The sequence below is a fragment of the Pituophis catenifer genome, unplaced genomic scaffold, assembly GCF_029215685.1.
Source record: "Pituophis catenifer annectens isolate HBS135680 unplaced genomic scaffold, rPitCat1.0.hap2 SCAF_8, whole genome shotgun sequence".
In the NCBI taxonomy this organism is placed as follows: Eukaryota; Metazoa; Chordata; class Lepidosauria; order Squamata; family Colubridae; genus Pituophis; species Pituophis catenifer.
Genome location: NW_027256888.1, coordinates 21251981 through 21271675, shown reverse-complemented (window position 1 = coordinate 21271675; position 19695 = coordinate 21251981). Strand labels below are relative to the sequence as shown.

The 19695-nt window shown below is 47.6% G+C and overlaps 1 protein-coding gene across 2 annotated transcripts in view; it reads left to right on the top strand.

Annotated features, from left to right (window-relative positions):
• Positions 1-1547: 1547 nt before the first annotated feature.
• Positions 1548-19695, top strand: part of LOC139320032 (gamma-aminobutyric acid receptor subunit beta-1) — a 201877-nt gene continuing 183729 nt past the window's right edge. For both annotated transcript variants that reach the window (XM_070948136.1, XM_070948135.1), the window contains exons 1-3: positions 1548-1627; positions 1900-1991; positions 2697-2764. In XM_070948136.1, the coding sequence (XP_070804237.1) occupies positions 1548-1627; positions 1900-1991; positions 2697-2764 (240 nt within the window). The remainder of the gene's footprint in view (positions 1628-1899; positions 1992-2696; positions 2765-19695) is intronic.

Genomic DNA, 19695 nt, shown 5'->3' with positions numbered 1-19695 from the left:
AGTGTTTAAAGTTGCAAACCCCTGCCCTAGTGCAACAGACAAGGCAGATTGTGAAAGAAGTTCTCATGTGCTTTCCTGAATTCTGTCTTTAATCTGTATAACAATGGGGTAACAGCTGGACCCTTCCAGGATTGTTGAAGGAGCTGGGGATTGAAAAAGTCAGATGTAAAATAGATGGCCTCAGTGATGTAGTGCATAGATATCAGTTTAACCTTTTTGATTTTGATAACCTTCCTGCGGATCCCCTAGTGTCCCTTATGTTTTCTTCTCTTCCTAACAGCATGGATTAGCCAATAATGTTAGAGGTGTACCTACCCTGTTCCTTTGCATTTTCTACTCCTTCATATCTTTCAAGAGATGTTGCAAGACAGACTGAGTAATAGAAGACTGTGGCTACCAGGAGTCCTTCTGCACTGGAGAAGGACTTGGAGTCCTTCTGCACTGAATTATGCAAATCAGTGGGAGGGAACAAGTCATGAATGAATGGTGTTTCCTATATTTTCCTAGGTGGTGAGCTGAATACCTGTCCTGATTTCACCACCCTATTATTCAGAAGAGAAGTGCAGGAGAAGACCTTTTTCACACTAATGATTTGTAGCTTCTTATGGCACCTTCCAACTTTTGTGGTGGCAAAATAAAGTCCATCTTTCTTATCAACATATGCCACAGTGGTGGCTTGGTGATGCTGGAAGATGCTATAAATCACCAGAGCGGAAAGGACCAAAATCCTTTTTTACTACTGTATTACCCACAGCAACAATGAGTGAATGTACAGGGTATCATCTCTTGTTGTAGGTGCAAACCTTCCTGTTGCTTAGGGGACTCCAATCTGGTGGAAGTCAAATTACTTTATGTCCCCTCATCCTTTTTTTTTTTTAAAGGAAACTTGGGAAGAAAGAGATATTGTTATTTAGGACTGCCTTGCCTCCTGCCTTAGCCCTTTGTCATCTATAGTCTTCAAACTTGAGCAGTGGATTTGATATGTAGATGGATAGGAGACAACTGACACCAGGGCCATCCCCTAGATATGGCAGGAGAAAAGTAGCTTGAAATAAGGTAATGGTAGATTCTGATCCTATCTATGGCTATATAAACCAGCAGCGAGGAAATGGGGCTTGTGACATCCAGCCATAGCTTTGGCCATATAACGCGGCCGGCTGCGCTCTAAACTGGCTCCCTTTTTACCAACCAGCGGTAGGGAAGGGGAGGCACCAACGGAGGGAGGGAGGTGTTGCAGCCCAGCTGCGATGAGCTTCACCTTCACCTTCTGCCGGGCCGAAGAACTTTCGGCTTTCAGCGGGCCGCCCTCCGCAGAGCGAGCAGGGACCTCCGGCGCGGCTCACTTGACAGGCCTAGTGGCCAACGCTGACCGGGATCTTCAGATATTGAACCAGTGCCACGCATGCGTGGCGCTCTTCTCGGCGGCGGTGGCGGCGCCCTCCCTGTAGCTTGAAAGTTGCATTCCTTGAATCTTCGCGGGTGGGGCGGAGAGTGAGAAGGGAGGAGGGGATAAAAAAGAAGCATCCGCTGTTCACCAGGAGGAAGGAATGTGGGCAGTTCAGCTCCGAGTGGGCGCGGGGATTTTTGTCTTTCCGGTGATGATAGCTGTGGTCTCCTATGCTAAGAGGTGAGGATGGGCGCTTGGGCTCAAGGAGGCGCATATGTGGGGTGGGTATCCGTGTATATGCGTGCGTGTCTGTCTGTCCTTCTCTCTCTCCCCCGTCCCCCGTGTGTCCGCGCGCCCGTGTGTGGTGCAGAATACATCGCCTTCCTTCCTGAGCCTCCTCATTGATTTCGACCCCCCCCCACCGGAGGCAAACATAAATAGATTGTGGCCGGGAATAGGAGGGTGTCACTCTCCTCGTCCTGAATCACTTTCTCTCTTTCTGCCTTGTTTAGCGTGAACGAGCCCAGCAACATGTCCTACGTGAAAGAGACGGTGGACCGATTGCTCAAAGGATATGACATTCGCTTAAGGCCGGATTTTGGAGGTAATTCTCCCCTGATTTGTTTACAACAGGAGACAACGCGGTGCGCTGCCTTCCATTCGGAGGCAGAAGGCTGATAAGAATGTTAATCAGCCTGCCTGCTAAGTAACACGTCCAGTCTCGGGAGTAGAAGGGAAAGACTCCTCGAATCGAATTCATCTATGTATAGATGTGTCTGTCATCTACGTGTCCATATGTGACACTGTTATTTAACAACCATTTGGAAGAGTGATTTGCCGTTGTCTTCTGGGATTTCTTAAATTACTTAATCTAGTTTACAAGCTTGTCCAGATAGGATTCTGCTTAGCTTTGTTAAACCAGCTATGACTGATGAGGGGCTGCTGCATACTATCCCAAAGATATCTTTTTTTAATTTCTCCCTCTCTTTCTTACACACACACACTAAGGTATGCAAGTTTACAATCACACATGTTGGACAAAGATTGGCTGTTGCCAGTGTTCATACCAGCAGTCAGATTTGTTAGCTTTTGGCTTTCACAAAAGTCTTAAACAATCAATCACTGCTCCCTGAGTGCAACATATGGGCAGAAGAATGCCATTTCTTTCCTTCTCTCTCTCCCTCTCTCTCTCTCTCTCTCTCTCTCAAAAAAAAAAAAAAAAAAACAAGTGGGAATGAAGGTTCCAATTCATTTCCTTAGCTGGTCATTAAAAAAACACACACAACAAATCACCCATCTCGGTTTCCAGGTTCTCCTGTTGATGTTGGGATGAGAATAGAGATCGCCAGTATAGACATGGTCTCTGAAGTCAACATGGTGAGTACTTCTTTGAAAAAGAGAAGAATGAGCTATAGGGGCAAGGAAGGCCCATGGCAGAAAGCATTCTACAAAAGCACAAAAATTTTCAGAGTCCAACATTGAAAGATCCTGTTTGTTTGGGTGCTGAAGAAATCCATCTGTCTATGTGAGGGAGGGGGTGCGGGGAAGTAGCTTGGGTGCTGTCAACACGTAGGAGAGTGCCATCTGCCGACTACTGCGGCTCAGTAGTGGAGTTTCAGAACGATGGACAGCAACCAGATCACATTCGTGCTTTCTGGAATCGGCCTGGTCTATCCGGGAAAGGCTAGAAATTATGGTACAATCGCAAGATGAAAATCCAAATAATACATAGGGAAATGGAAAAAAGAGGAGGAGCACAGCCATAATATGGTTAGGTATGTATGTTAGGCTCTCTGTACATTATTCCTGCCACTACAGCCTTTTCGGCAATCTAGTTATTAATATCCAGATAAGATTTAGGGTGAGATGGGGATGTTTAAGAATTCATATGAATTTTATTTCAGTTGTAAGACTGGGTTCATATGTTTTAGATAATTAATTCCTGTCATCATTCGCTGAGAGGCTAGGTAGTGGAGTCTGTATAATATATCTACTTGCCTAGCAGCTGCATTGCTGCCTCTTACTGAACTCTTTTGATCCCTCCCATCCCCAACTTCTGCCAGTCTGTTTTGACTGCCTCTTATGCAGATGCAGTAATTGAGAACTGCTTATGCTGAATATCTATGCTAACAAAAGGAACTTCCCCAAGGAATTTAAAATAACATCAGGAATTAAACATGACTTCTTGCACATTCTTCAAGATACCTGCCTTTGAATTTCTCCTTAGTTCTAGGTTTGTTCTCTCCTTGATTAGTTTCCATCCGTTGCTTCTTGTCTCATGTTCTGGTGCTTTGTAAAATAGGTGGACCTTCTCTGTGGCAACCCCTCAAATATTGGAACACTGCTATAATGGTCCTTCTTTTCACTAGACTGGACATACTTAGTTCCTGCAACCATACTTTATATGTTTTAGCCTCTAGTCCCCTAATAATCTTTGTTATTCTTCTCTGTACTCTTTCCAAACTTTCAACATCTTTTTTATATTATGGTGACCAAAGCTGGATGCAGTATTCCAAGTGTGGTGTTACCAAGCCACCAAGTGGTACTAACACTTCATGTGATCGTGATTTCATCCCTCTTTTAATGCAACCTAGTATTGCACTGGCTCTTTTGGCAGCTGCAGCACACTGATGGGTCATATTTAAGTGATTGTTCCCTAGGGCTCCAAAATTTTTCTTGCAGTTACTGCAATTGAGCCAAATTTCACCTAATCTATACCTGTACATTTGGTTTTTCTTGCCTGAGTGTAAAAATTTACTTTTCTTTACATTGAATTTCATTTTGTTAGATAGGGCCCAGTGTTCAAGTCTGTCAAGATCCATCTGGATCTTGAACCTATCTTCTGGGGTAGTTGTACTAACCTATTCCTGCCAACTTGGTGTCATTGGCAAATATGATGAGTTCCACTTCTATTCCCTAATCTAAATTATTTATGACGATATTGAAGAGTACCGGGCCTAAGATGAAGCCTTGTAGTACCCCACTGCTTACTTCTCTCCATGTTGATGTAGTACCATTAAGGACTACTTGTTGAGTATGGTTTGTTAGCAAGATAAAAATCTATCTGGTGGTGATGTCATCTATTCCACATTTTTCTAGCTTACCAAGAAGTAAGTTGTGGTCTACTTTGTCAAATGCCTTAGTGAAATCTAGGTATACTATGTCCACAGCATTTAGCTGGTTTAATAATTTAGTCTCTTTATCAAAGAATGAATAAGATTGGTTTGCATTGATCTGTTTTTAACAAACGTGTGCTGACTACTAATTATAACTTTATTTGTTTCTAGTTGTTTGCAGATCTGGTTTTTTATTATCTTTTCCAGGATCTTTCCAGGTATTGATGTTAGATTCATTGATCTGTAATTTCCTGGGTCTGTTTTTCCCCCTTTCTTGAAGATGGAAACCACATCAGTTCTTTTCCAATCCTCAGGTACTTCCCTGCTGCTCCAGGATTTTTTAAAAAAACAGAAATAAACATAAAATAAAAAAATTAAAATAAAATAAATAAATGACATCATAAAGTATCAAAACCACAGTAAGAAATAATAACTAAGGAAGTAAGGCTACTGAGAATAAAAGCATCCCAGCACATCTCCAGAAAGGTTCAGAAAGAGAACTTTGTTGGCCGTTGCCTCTACCCTTTGTAACATCCTTCCTCCAGAGGTGAGGCGAACTCCTCACTCTCTTGGCTTTTCAGAGATGTCTGAAAACCTGATTCTCCCATCTTGCTTGGGATTCACAGAGGAGCACACAGCCATGGGCTTGGTTAGTGCCCTGAAAACCCTCCCCTTGGTTTCTTAACTTTGCATTTAACCATCTTTGCCTCCTAATAATTTATTTACAGTTTTTACAGTTTACTTGTACATTACCCAGAATCCCTTTGGGGAGGGGAGCTGGGCAGTTTCTAAATTCTATAAATAAATAAAAAGATGATCAAGATCATCTTTAGTGTTCATGGTTGCAAATGCAAAGATACACATACTATTCCCTTCCATTTTCCTTTTATCCATTCAGACTTTCCATCTTTTCTTTGCTCTGGGTTTCCAGATTCCACATGAAGAAAGATAATACTGGAACAGGAATCTTTTACTACAGGCTTGCTACATTTTTTGAAAGTCATTGCTATAGCAAATTTTGCTTTAATCTCTTCTTTAGGTCCACAAACATGTAAGATATATGCTGTTTCCTGCAAAATTCCACAGGACCAAATTCTTAAATCACAACCTGTTAATTCAAAGATTATTGGGTTCAGGCCAGGGTGCTGTAATAATTGGCCTGTTTTATTATCTGTGCCACAGTAACCCCCAGTGTTTTTATGTTGATGAACTGATTAAGAGAGAAATAGTTACAGTGAAATATTTATTCTCCTCAATAGAATTATGATTATCCAAGGACCATTTTTAAAATGCCTACCATACTTTCAAGGGTGAAAACTATGATTTAATTACTCCCCCCCCACCAGCGGTGTGTAACTTGAGAACCAGCACCTTGGATTCTCTCTTTTAAACAGTTCCCAGCCATCCTTTTGTTCTCTGGTTTGGCTCCAGGGGGGAGGAAAGGGGAGCAGAAGACGAAGCGCTGGCTTGGATTGCAAAAGCTCGATCGCCTTCCTCTTGAAGAGCCTGCAGGGCAAACAGGAGATCTGGGGTTTGGGTGAGCGGCAGAATTCTCGCTTCTCCGTCTCCCCACCCCTCCCCATGTGCCACTCCCCCTCATGGGCCGAGATCGCCAACCCTCATTCGGGGAGCTGAACATGCTGCTGCCACTCAGAAAAACGTCAGAAATGGGCTCTCTTGCAGCGCCTCCTCTCTCTCTTCTCCGGAGTGGCAGCAATGCGTCCGGCTCACCAAATCTGGCCTGCTGATCTTAGGTGGCAGTGGCAGCAGCTCTGACCTGATCCTTGCTGGCAATGTTGCAGGCAAGAACTGGCCATGCAGATCCTGCTTCATGGCTGCGCAGACAGCCCACATCGGCCACTGCTCAGAGGTCTGGCGCCAGTACCCCTCCCCCCAGGTCGACAGGGCTAGGGCTGGCAAGAGTTTGTTTGTGGCCGCTCGTTGCGGCCGCCACTAAGAGAAGGGGTGGGCAAGCTACGATTTGTGGGAGCGGCTGCGCATGTGCATAAGTTTTTTTGGGGGGGACTTATTTTCAAGGGGGGCTTATAGCCCGTGCGCTCAAAAGCCCAATTGAGCTTATTATTGGGATGTCTTATTTTCGGGGAAACATGGTAGAGATGTTGTATCTTTGGAAATGAAGAAAGTGAAACTGACTTGAGAACATCTCTATCACATATCCTAGCCTGGTAGTTAAATTATGTGAATAAATTAGAGATATTTTAGCAGTGAATTCTTGCATGGGGGGGTGGGTTGGAGTAAATGATCACCAATTCCTTCCAACTTTTCCATTCTATGACTCTATAGTTAACAAAAATCCACAAACGAGAAATTTTGTGCTTTGGAAATAATGTTTTCTTTTTTATGTTGACTTTCTGCCCGTAGGGCTCCCAGGCACAGCAGTATCTGAAATATTGATGTAATATCTGAGGGCTTGTCAAATCCTGCATACATACTATTAACTTTTCATTATTAACTTTTTGTTAACTTAGTGAGTGGTATTCTTAGACAACTCTATATGGGTATGGAGAAGTGAGAGTCCAAAACAGTTTTCCTTATTTGTGTATATGGCACTTCACATATGTGGTGTATATGTGGAAATTATGAGAAGATATCCCTTTGTGAGTATTCTGCATGCTTTCTTTCAGCAACCATATTGATGCTTGTCACGTAAACCAGCAGGTAATGTGGGTCCACTTGTTCAAATGAAATATTGAACCCTCATTATTGAATATGAAACTTGAAAAAAAGAAATCCTTCTGCACAGACATGTTCTATCTTGTCATGCAAAAAGTAGTTTTTAAAATTCTAACCCAATCCATGAAAATGGCAGAAGTTTCTGGTTTTATGGCCTGTACTGCCTTCCTGAGCCATCATAAAATTAAAAACTTTTATGTAAAATTATGTAAAATGTAAAATTAGGGCTCCATTGTTCATGCATCCTAGAACTGAAAAGGTATCTTTCAATCCTCCAAAATCATATTTTGGCACATTGTAAGTTAATATTAATTTAACTGAACTTCAACTCCGACCCTCCTAGTTCTATCCGACCTCCTGGGGGTTTGAGAGATAGGGTTACTGGGCTCAGGCTGATCTACTTTAATGCCAGGTCTGTGGTTAACAAAGCTCCCCTCATTTGTGATTTGATTGAGGAGGAAAACACAGATCTGGCTTGCATTACGGAAACCTGGTTGGGCTCAAGGAGGGGGGGGGCTCTGACTGAACTTTGCCCACCAGGCTTCCGGGTCCTCCATCAGCCAAGGGCCCAGGGTAGGGTAGGGGAGTGGCAGTTGTTATTAAGGAGACCCTTAGCCCACGGGAGGTCACTGCTCCTAAGATAGATGGGTATGAGGCCCTCCTCATGAAGTGGGGCCCATGTGGGCAGTTGGGCTTGTTGATTGCATACCTGTCTCCCAGCTGCGTATCAACAGCTCTGCCCGGGCTGCTCGACACCCTATTGGGGCCAGTGGTGGAGTTTCCCAGACTTGTTGTTCTGGGGGACTTCAATCTGCCGTCCCTGGGTGGGGCGTCGGGGGTGGCTCGGGAGTTCATGGCTTCCATGGCAGCTATGAACCTGACTCAGATCATTCAGGGCCAGACACAGGGGGCCACATGCCCAATCTTGTTTTTGTCTCGGAGCAGTGGCGAGTGGGGCTCGGTGGGGGATTGTCTTCTATTTATCCCCTGTCATGGACCCACCACTATCTCCTTCGGCTGGGTTTCCAGTACACTGCCCCTCCTCGCTGGGAGGCGGAGCCGACCATCTGGTTCCGCCCCAGGCGCCTGATGGACCCAGAGAGGTTCCAGACGGAGCTTGGGATGATACCTCTCTCTCTCTCCCACGCCCCAGCCACAATCCTGGTGGAGGCCTGGGATGTGGCTGCTGCCGCGGCTCTTGACCGGGTCGTGCCTTTGCGGCCTCTGACACGTCACAGATCCCGGGTGGCCCCTTGGTTTACCGAGGAGCTCCGGGGGATGAAGCGACATAGCTGAGGCCTAGAGAGCTGTTGGAGAACCAGTTGTTCCGAATCTGACCGGTCCCAGTTAAGGTCGGCCACATGGGCCTACCTGGTGGAGTTGGCAACGGCAAAGCGTCGCTACTTCGCCAATGTCATCGCATCCGCAGAGAATCGCCTGGCTGCCCTGTTCAGGGTGTCCCGCTCCCTCCTGACTCAGAGGGTGAGGGAAGACCCTCTGCGGGGGCGAGCCGAGGAGTTTAGCCAGCACCTGTTGGGCAAGGTCGCTCAGATTCGGGACGGCTTGGACTCTGACTGGACAGTCAGACGGTGAGGAGGCAGCGGGACCTGTGCTTTGGGAAGAGTTTGATTCTGTTACCCCAGAGGAATTGGACAGGATCATGCGGAAGCTGAGTGCGGTCACTTGTGTGCTGGACCCATGCTCCTCCTGGCTGGTTTATTCAGCTCGGGAGGGGACATGAGGCTGAATCCAGGTGGTGATAACGGCTTCCTTGAGGGAGGGAAGCTTCCCGACCGCCTTGAAGGAGGCGGTGGTGAGGCCCCTCCTCAAGAAGCCGGCCTTGTATCCAGCTGTTTTGAGTCATTTCTGTCCGGTCTCCAACCTCCACTTTCTAGCAAAGGTTGTTGAGAGTGTAGTGGCGCATCAGCTCTCGCTGGCCCTGGATGAAGCGAATTACCTCGACTCGTACCAATCGGGTTTCAGGCCCGGGTACAGCATGGAGACGGCATTGGTCGCGCTGATGGATGATCTCTGAAGGGCTCGGGACAGAGGCTATTCCTCTGTTTTGGTCCTATTAGATCTGTCGGCGGCTTTTGATACCATCGACCACGGTATCTTGCGTCGCCTCAAGGGGTTGTGAGTGGGAGGCACCGTTTTACAGTGGTTCTCCTCCTACCTCTTGGGTCGAATGCAAGCGGTGTTGGCAGGGGGGCAGAGATCGACCTGGAAGCTCCTCACTTGTGGGGTGCCCCAGGGGTTGGTTCTCTCACCCCTTCTGTTCAACATCTATATGAAACCGCTGGGAGAGATCATCCATGGTTTCGGGGTGAGGTACCATCAATATGCTGATGACACTCAGCTCTTTATATCCACCCCGAACCAGCCCAGTGATGCCCTCAACGTGAGGGCCCGGTGCCTGAAAGTGGTACGGGTCTGGATGGAAAGGAACAGACTTCAACTCAACCCAGCCAAGACTGAGTGGCTGTGGGTACTGGCATCTCAGTCCATGAGAGAGGTTCCATCGCTGGCTATAGGGGGTGAAGTTTTATCCCCGTAGACAGGGCATGCAACTTGGGTGTCCTCCTGGACTCACGGTTGAGTTTAGAAGATCATATAATGACTGTGAGCAGGGGGACATACGCCCAGATTCGTCTGGTGTGCCAGTTGCGCCCCTACCTGGACCGGGATGCCCTACACACAGTCACCCATGCACTAGTCACCTCCCGTATTGACTACTGTAATGCTCTCTACATGGGGCTGCCCTTGAGGACCACTCGGAGGCTTCAGCTGGTGCAAAATGCGGCCGCGTGGGTTGTGATGGGAGAATCCCGATACTCCCATGTAACACCCCTCCTGCGCGACTTGCATTGGTTACCGGTTGCCCTCTGGATGAGATTCAAGGTGCTGGTGATATAGGTCATAAAGCCCTACATGGCTTAGGCCCAGGATATTTGGTGGACCACCTGCAGCCAGCAACAACATCCCATCACCCAGTTCGCGCCCATAGGGAGGGCCTGCTCAGGGTGCCGTCGGTGAGACAATGTCGTCTGGCGGCCCCCAGGGGTAGAGCCTTCTCTGTAGGTGCACCCACCCTCTGGAATCAACTTCCCTTGGGGCTTCGGCTGGCCCCTGACCTTCGCATCTTTCGCCGCGAATTAAAAACTTGGCTATTCGAGTTCCCCGGCCTGGACTGATGGGTTTTTTTTATGGGTTTTAACTGTATTTGTTTAATTAGGCATTTTAACTTGCATTGGATTGTGGTTTTATTGTTGTGAGCTGCCCTGAGTCCGTTGGAGATAGGGCGGCATATAAGCCTAATAAAATAAAATAAGTAAATAAAATAAATATAACAAAGCCATTATGAAACTTATACAAGACAATAAAATTCATTTATCAGTAGCAGAGGATAATTACATTTATTGGAATGTTTATTAGACTGTGATAGCTATTAAAATTATCTGCACATGATTAATTACTGAACAGTATTGTTTATTAAGGTTTCCCTAATCTCTGCTCCCTACCACAAATCTGAGGAAAGAGAATCCTCTAACATGAATGTGATATAAAGTATGTTAATGTATATAGAGGAAGTATTAGATGAATGGATGTGGTTACTTGATATACTAATAAAAATGGAGCTAAAGAGAAGGGAGCTAGTATAGGAAAACTATATAGATGTGATTATTTGAAATTAGCTTGTACTAATCTTATTCATATTTATTTATTTATTTATTAAATTTATATATCGTCCTATTCCTGAGGGACTCAGGGCGGTGAACAGCGAACGATAAAAATACATGTAATACAAACATTAAAAAAAAAAACCAATTAAAATATACTAAACACTCTGGTCCTAGATAATTCAAGACATCCCAGTTTAAAATCAAATCAAAAGCAATATAAAGGGAAAGTTAGGCCAGGCCGGCCTGCTGAAACAGGAATGTTTTGAGGGCACGGCGGAAAGTGCGCAGATCCGGGATCCTCTGTATCTCTGGGGGGAGCTCGTTCCAGATGGTGGGTGCCCTCACAGAAAAGGCTCTCCCCCTGGGGGCTGCCAGTCGACACGGTTTGGCTGACGGCACCCTGAGAAGCCCCTCTCTATGGGAGCGTACTGGGCGGTGAGAGGCTATTGGTGGCAGAAGGCGGTCTCGTAAGTACCCCGGTCCTAAGCCATGGAGCGCTCTAAAGGTGGTAACTAAGACCTTGAAGCGCACCCGGAAGACCACAGGGAGCCAGTACAGCTCGCGCAGGAGGGGAGCCACATGGGAGCGCCATGCTGCTCCCATAACTACCCGCGCGGCCGCATTCTAGACCAGCTGGAGCCTCCGGGTGCTCCTCAAGGGGAGCCCCATGTAGAGAGCATTACAGTAGTCCAGGCATGAAGTGACGAGGGCATGAGTGACCGTATTTAACGAGTCCCGATCCAGAAAGGGACGCAACTGGCGAATCAGGTGAACCTGATAAAAAGACCTCCCGGCCACAGCCGTCAAGTGTTCTTCCAAAGACAGCCGTGAGTCCAAGAGGATGCCTAAGTTGCGAACCCTCTCCGTGGGGGGCAATGACTCATCTCCAATAGTCAGTGATGGCACCAACTGACTATATCGGCATGTCGGAAACCACAGCCACTCGGTCTTGGATGGGTTGAACCTGAGTCTGTTCCTCCCCATCCAGATCCGTACAGCCTCCAGGCACCGGGACATCACTTTAAGGGCATCATTGGGGTGATCCGGGGTGGAGATGTATAGCTGAGTATCATCAGCATACTGATGATACTTCACCCCAAAACCACGGATGATCTCACCCAGCGGCTTCACATAAATGTTGAACAGAAGGGGTGAGAGAACCGACCCCTGTGGCACCCCACATACAAGGGGCCTCGGGGTCGACCTCTGCCCCCCTGTCAACACAGACTGCGACCGATCAGAGAGAAAGGAGGAGAACCACTGCAACACGGTGCCCCCCACCCCTAACTCTTCCAACCGGTGCAGCATGATACCATGGTCGATGGTATCAAAAGCTGCTGAGAGGTCTAATAGGACCAGGACAGAGGAGCAACCCCTGTATCGGGCCCTCCAGAGATCATCTACCAATGCGACCAATGCCGTTTCCGTGCTGTATCCAGGTCCGAAGCCCGACTGGAACGGATCTAGATAAGCCGATTCATCCAAGTACTGAGGAAGCTGTCGCGCTACCACACTCTCAACAACCTTCGCAACGAAGCGAAGGTTGGAGACTGGACGGTAATTGGCCAACACTGCTGGGTCCAGGGAAGGCTTCTTGAGGAGAGGCTTCACCACCGCCTCTTTCAAGGCGGCGGGGAAGGCACCCTCTCTCAAGGAAGCATTTATAATCCCCTGGAGCCAGCCTTGTGTAACCTCCCGAGAGGCCAGCACCAGCCAGGAGGGACACGGGTCCAATAAACATGTGGCCGTGCTCAGTCTGCCCAGTACCTTGTCCACATTTTCTGGAGTCACAGAATCAAACTCTTCCCAGGTAATATTCTCAAGACTTGCCTCCCTCCTCCCTCCTGAATCTACCCAGTCAGAGTCCAAATTTTCCCGAATCTGAGCGATTTTGTCATACAGATATTGTACAAAGTCCTTGGCTCTACCCTCCAAGGGGTCCTCCCGCGCTTCCTGGTGGAGCAGGGAGCGGGTCACCCTAAACAGGGCAGCCGGGCGATTATCTGATGACGCAATAAGAGTGGAAAAATAGTTACACTTTGCCGCTTTTATTGCCACCAGGTAGGTCTTAATATGAGACCTTACCAGTGTTCGGTCAGATTCAGAACGGCTGGCCCTCCAACTGCTCTCCAGGTGTCTTTTCTGGCGTTTCATCTCCCTCAGCTCCTCGGTGAACCAGGGAGCCAGGTGAGATCGACACCGGGTTAGAGGCCGCAAAGGCACGACCCGGTCCAAAGCTCCAGCGGCTGCCCTATCTCAGGCAGCCACTAGGTCTTCAGTCGAGCCGTGTGCCAGAGCCTCAGGAAATGGCCCAAGCTCCATCTGGGTATCCCGGTCCATCAGGCGCCTGGGGCGGAACCACCTCATCGGTTCCGCCTCCCTGTGGTGAGGTGTGGCGGTTTGAAGGTCAAAGCGAAGGAGGGAGTGATCTGACCATGACAAGGGCTCGATCGCTATATCCCCTATCTCGAGACCACTCAGCCACTGACCAGAGACAAAAACCAGGTCCAGTGTGTTTCCCCCCCGTGTGAGTAGGGCCATGAACTAATTGGGTCAGGTCCATGGCCGTCATGGAAGCCATGAACTCCTGAGCCACCTCAGACGTCTCACCGACGGATGGCAGGTTGAAGTCCCCCATGACCATAAGCCTAGGGGTATCAATCGCCACCGCGGCTATAACGTTGAGTAGTTCAGGCAAGGCTGCTGCCACGTGGCAGGGAGCCAGGTACGTAACCAGCAGGCCCATCTGCACCCCATGACCCCACTTCACAAGGAGGGACTCACATCCGGCCGTCTGAGGAACAGTGGCCTCCCTCGGACCCAGACCCTCTTTAATGATAACTGCCACCCCCCCGCCCCTTCCCTGTGACCTTGGCTGATGAAATGCCCGGAAACCGGGTGGGCACATCTCTACGAGAGGGACTCCCCCCTCCTGGCCCAACCAGGTCTCCGTAATACCCACCAGGTCCGCTCCCCCCTCCTGAACAAGATCACAAATGAGGGGGGCTTTATTTACCACGGACCTGGCATTGCATAGCATCAGCCGAAGGCCCAGGGCCTGAGGGTCTGTGCCACCTGGGGAACGAGAAGAGCATTGGGGGCCGGAGCGTGCCACCACTTGAAGACAGTGAGCGCGCACTCCCACAACTTGATGTGGCCCCCTACTCCCGCCATATCTGCCCCTCCCACCTATAGTACTGATGTAATGTCTATCAACAGCACAAGCTCTAACCCTCTCCTTGGCCCCGGATTCTGCATCTCCTCCGCCATGCTCTTCAGATGGACTAGATCCCGTCCCTCGCGGGTTAATCCCTGAACCCATACAACCCACCCCCCTCCCGGGAGGCCCCCCAGCCTCATTATTTACATTGGAAACCACCCTCCTCCCAGATCCCCTTAAAATAGAATTTGAAAAACTATCTAAAAAACCCCAAAGCTTCTGGTTCTTAGCATACCACCTCTCGGGGTTCCAAAACCCGTCCTCGAGGGCGGCCCTAGATAACTGGGAGGGCCAAACTTGAGAGAGGGGGGAATCTCGCAGTGCTAGGAGCTTTGTTATTGAATACATCGGAGGTGAGATAGAATTGGAGGCGATGAAAGGCCATTTTCTTCTTAAGGTGTTAAAGATGGTTTAAAATAGATGGTTAAGACAAAAAGGGTAAAGTAGATAATTGTACAAGGAAGCTAATATAATAGAACATCGGACTACCATCTCCCTCTTACAGTGATGGGAAAGTCTTGTGATTAAAATAAGTTACTCAAAAAAGGGGGATGAGAGTCTCAATGACCGCCCTCTCACGGCGACCAGTCCAGAGTTACAGAGACAATGGAGAAGATGGTCCGTCCCATCCACTTGTATAAATATTACAAATAAATTGTTCAAGACTCTCGATGTCTATGCTTCCTCCCTTTCTGATACCAGCAAAAATCCGAAGATAAGGTCGAAAAAAGCAAAGGTGGAGCATCCAGGCGGAAGAGATGAAATCAAATAATCAGGATAACTAGGATAGTCAAGGAGGAAAAGATATTTAAAATAAAGGCTATAAGTTGATCGAACAGCTGCAAGTTTTTCGCTGAATGGCCAAACTAGGCCTAGGTCTAGTAAGGGGAGGGGGAGAGAAACAGTCCATATAATTACAGCCGCTAGATTGGCATACGCACAGTATTGGAAAGAGAAAATTCAACCACCAGAAGAGCTTACAATTAAGAAAATACTCGAGTGCGCAGAGATGTCTAAATTAACCTATGAATTAAATGATGAAAAGTCAGTTTACTATATGGTGTGGGAAAGGTGGTACAAGTGGTCGCATGATAGAATGAAAGAAAGATCTAAAGGTGTATTAAATAATGGATAAAAGTGAGTTAAAATGTCACCAAGTATTATCTATGGAAATAGTTAAAACACTGCACATCCGATACAAATTGAAAAGCTATATTATGTATATGTTGTTTTATATTATTGTTTGAATGTTTGTTTGTTTTTTCTTCTTATTTCTCTTTTGTTTTTATCATTTGTCTTTTGTTTGTTTGTTTTTTTTAAAAGAAAACCTCAATAAAGTTTAAAAAAAAAATAAAAAAAATATTACAAATAAATTGTTCAAGACTCTCGATGTCTATGCTTCCTCCCTTTCTGATACCAGCAAAAATCCGAAGATAAGGTCGAAAAAAGCAAAGGTGGAGCATCCAGGCGGAAGAGATGAAATCAAATAATCAGGATAACTAGGATAGTCAAGGAGGAAAAGATATTTAAAATAAAGGCTATAAGTTGATCGAACAGCTGCAAGTTTTTCGCTGAATGGCCAAACTAGGCCTAGGTCTAGTAAGGGGGGGGGGAGAGAAACAGTCAGGGGAAGATCAAAAAAATCATGTCTTCAGTTCTCAGCCCCCATCACTACCATGCTCTTTCAGATAGGGCCATTCAGGTGATTAAGTTGAAAATATCTCCCCTAGTATTTCAAAAAATGGGGGGAATGTCCAGGCCCCCTCCCCATTACATCAAGGGGGGGTAACTGCTTGCAGCAAAGCCCTCTCCATCGTCTAGAGAGGGCATCCTCATAGCCTAGCCTCCCGGTGTTGCTGCTGCCGTTGCTGTCATCATCGCCGTTGTGAGTGTCATTTTAGTCAGCTCCGCCTCCGTAGCCATGGCCGCCGCCCCCGCGTCGCCGCCCGCAGCGCCCAGTACGCAGCAAATCAAGTTTACGGCAGCCCAGGCACCGCCGCCGGTGCTGCCTGCGCCGCCACCGCCACAGCAACATCGCTGACCGTTGCCTCAACCGCTCCAGCCCCGCAGCCGTTTGATTAATGACAGTCAGCTGGGCCTTGGTTTCAACGTTCGCCGCCGTTTACTGCCCGCCGCGCCATCCCTAACTATCTCCACGGCGGCCGGGTGTTCTTCCGGCTCCATCTACGGCTCAATCGAGCCGGCTATGCTTCAGCTTGCTGGGCGGGGGTTGTAAGATGGTCAGCTGGCCCCCCAACACCCTTGAAAATGCTGGACATCGCCCCTTCGTCCTTGGCATTCAATATAGAGTCGCCATATTGGTCTGCTACCCAGAAGTTTATCATTTAACATTTTTAATTCAATGCAAATTTATTTCATGTGCTAATTTATTTTTTAATTGAATAGTATTGATATTTATGGGCAGCCATCTTATCATAGTGGCTCTGGGCAGTTAACTGAGGTAAAACCAGTTTACCACCAGTCAGCAACTTCATGAACCCAGCTAACAGCCCAAACCTTGATAACACATCCAGGTCTTTTATGTTTGTACTACAGAAAACCAAATTTAAAAATGAGCATGGGAATAATAGGGTGTCAATCAGATAATCAGAGTCGGACCTGGGTAATGCTAGTTAATGATGAACCACAGATGACATTCCAGCGCCATAGCCTAGACTTGGAAATAAAATAAAAATCAGAATCACAATAACAGAGTTGGAAGGGATCTGGAAGGTGTTCTAGTACAACCCCCTACTCAAGCAGGAGATCCTATACTGGGTGTCGGCAACCCACAGCTCTGGAGCCGCATGCGGCTCTTTCAGCCCTCTGTCACGGTTCCTGATACTGCTGCTGCTGCCTCCATGGCCTGCCCACCATGTGCAGCACAGTGAAAGTTAGTGTGCTTCACAATGGGGGGGTCCCTTCCTCCTCCTGGAGCCCATTATGATGCGGAGCCACAATGTGACCCTCCCCACTTGCCCCTGGCAACAGCAGCAGCATTGGTCATGGTGCAGCACAGGGCGGTCCAGTGTCTCAGGGCAGAGAGCAGGTTGTGCGTCCAACACCAACCAAGGCCAGAAGAAGCTGGCCTCCCATTTCCTACTGCAGTCAGGCAGCAAGAGAGAGACAGAGAGAGAGAGAGAGATTCAGCTCGATTCAGCTCCGTCTGCTCCCCTCTCTCTGCCTTTGCCCAGTTTTTCAAGGATTCAGTGGACGCTGCCTTGATGATAGAGGGGTGTCATCCCATACTTTGCCTGCCAAGCATTTTCGGGGGTGCCCAGGGACTATATTTTCTGGCCACTTTGGACCAAATTGCAGGATGTGTATGCGTGCCTGTGTGAGTGCTGCTGCGCTTGGGATGATGCTTCTCTGAAGCATGTGCAATCTAAGATGGCAACCTCATGGCGCTGTGATGTAACAGCCTGATAGTCACTCCTTTTGCAACACAAGGTTTATTTTTATATCTTTCCAGAGACAGAGAGAATGTGGCCAAATTTCCTTACAGTTATTCCCTGGGTGTGTGGGTGGGGAAGTGGGGGTGAGGAAGTGGGGGAGAGGGAGGGAGGAGGGGAGAGAGAGAGAGAACGAAAGAAAAAGAGAGAAAGGGGAAAGAGAGAGGTGGAGAGAGAAAGAGGTGGGAAAGAGAGAGAGAAAGAGACACACAGAGAGAGAGAGCTCAAGAGAAAGAGAAAGAGAAGGAGGGAGGGAAAGAGAAAGAAAGAGAGAGAGACAGAGAGACACAGAGAGAGAGAGATAGACACAGAGAGAGAGGGGGGAGGGAAAGAGAGACAGAGAGAGAAGGAAAGAGAGAGAGACAGAAAGCAAGAGGGGGACGGAAAGAGAGACAGAGAAAGAGATAGACAGAAAGAAATAGAGAGGGAGGGAAAGAGAGAGAGAGAGTGGGAAAGAGGGGAAAGAGAGAGACAGAGAGAGAGAAAGAGAGAGAGGGAGGGAAAGAGAAAGAGAGAGACACACACACAGAGGGAGGAGTTGGCTACGGCCACCCATGTTTAGTGGCTGCCAGCATTTTCTTTTCTGTGGGAAATGGGTCCAAATGGCTCTTTGAGTGTTTAAGGTTACAGACCCCTGTCCTATGCTGTTATGTATGCAAATATGTAGGAGAGAGTTTTCCCTCTGGTCCGCAATCAGCATGGGAAAATAGTTTAGACTGATTGGCTAACAGCTGACAGCCCTCTAAAAAAGGAGCTCTGCCAGCCAGCTTATCTGTTCTGTCTTTACCATGCTTTGAATAAAGATTACTGTTGGAATAGAGCGGCTTCTCTTCCATTCTTTCCCAGTATTGTGTTGTGGTCTGCCAGCAGCCTGCGGAGCTGGCAGTGGAGTTGGACAGTGAGGAGGCTGGGGAGGATAATGGGCCAGTCCTAGAGTGAGGGGAAGGCCCGGACGAGGGCTCTGCATCGGTGGCAGAGATGGGGCCAGGGCCATCCGGGAGCGATGCACGGACTCCAGAGCCTCCAGAGGTGGGTATCAGAGAGGCAGAGGAACAAGAGGAGCCTATTCCTAGTGTGTGCATGCGAAGAGCTGCCAGAAGGCAAGAGCAGTTAAAGCAAAAAGGACGACTCGGGAGTAAGGCCAGGAGATGATTGGCCCCTCCCAGAAGGCTTAAAAGAGCAACAACGGCTCTTGGGATCTTTGTAGGAAAGCAATGTTGCTACATTTGTTTCTTGTCAGTGTCTCTTGCTTCTGAACTTTTGCCAAGAAAAGCCTTTGGCAGGGTGCCAAACAAGACAAAGGTTGGTGATAAGGCCGAAGGACTGTTTATGAAGAATTTGTTTTGGACTTAATTTGGACTAAACTGAGAATGAAATAATTCTCAGCTGTTCTAATAAAATATGTTTATTTAGGACTGATTGTGTCTGGTAATAATTACTTGGGCTAGGTCACAACATATTGAACATATACTATTCCAGATAAGTGGCTGTCCAGTCTCTTCTTAAAAGCCTCCAGTGATGGTGCATCTGTGACATCTGGGATCAATCTGCTCCACTGGTTAATTGTTCTCACTGTTAGGAATTTTTTTCTTAGCTCTGTGTTGCTTCTCTCCTTGATTAGTTCCCATCCATTGTTTCTTGTCTTGCTCTTGGGTGCTTTGGAAAATAGGTTGACCCCCTCTTTGTCAGGTTCTGGAATTCTGTTAGAAAATAAGATTCCAAACCAGATGTTTTTGGTGTAATAGAAATCTTTATCCTCAGCTCTGGCACAATCTGACAAACACCCATGGAGAATGAATTATAGTCAGTGCTACCGCGCAGTGCTTTCCATAACCTTTTAAAGTTACCCACCAATCCCATGACTCCACCCCATAGTCCCACCCCAATGCTGGCTATGTTCCATCATCATAGATATGTATTACAAAGCTCCGCCCCTCACACTCATCTAGTCAGCAAGAAAAGTCTTTGAAAATACAAGCCCCGTAGTTAGCCACTTCCGGGTCTGCCTATCAGCTGTGCAGCGGTGACGTCTTTGGAGACGCTGTAATGGCGGCTCCCGCAGCGGCAGTAATCCAATCCAAGGCTTTACATTCCGGTGGGAATGGCGACAATGGTGAGCAGAGTAGAAACCACAATGGCAAGC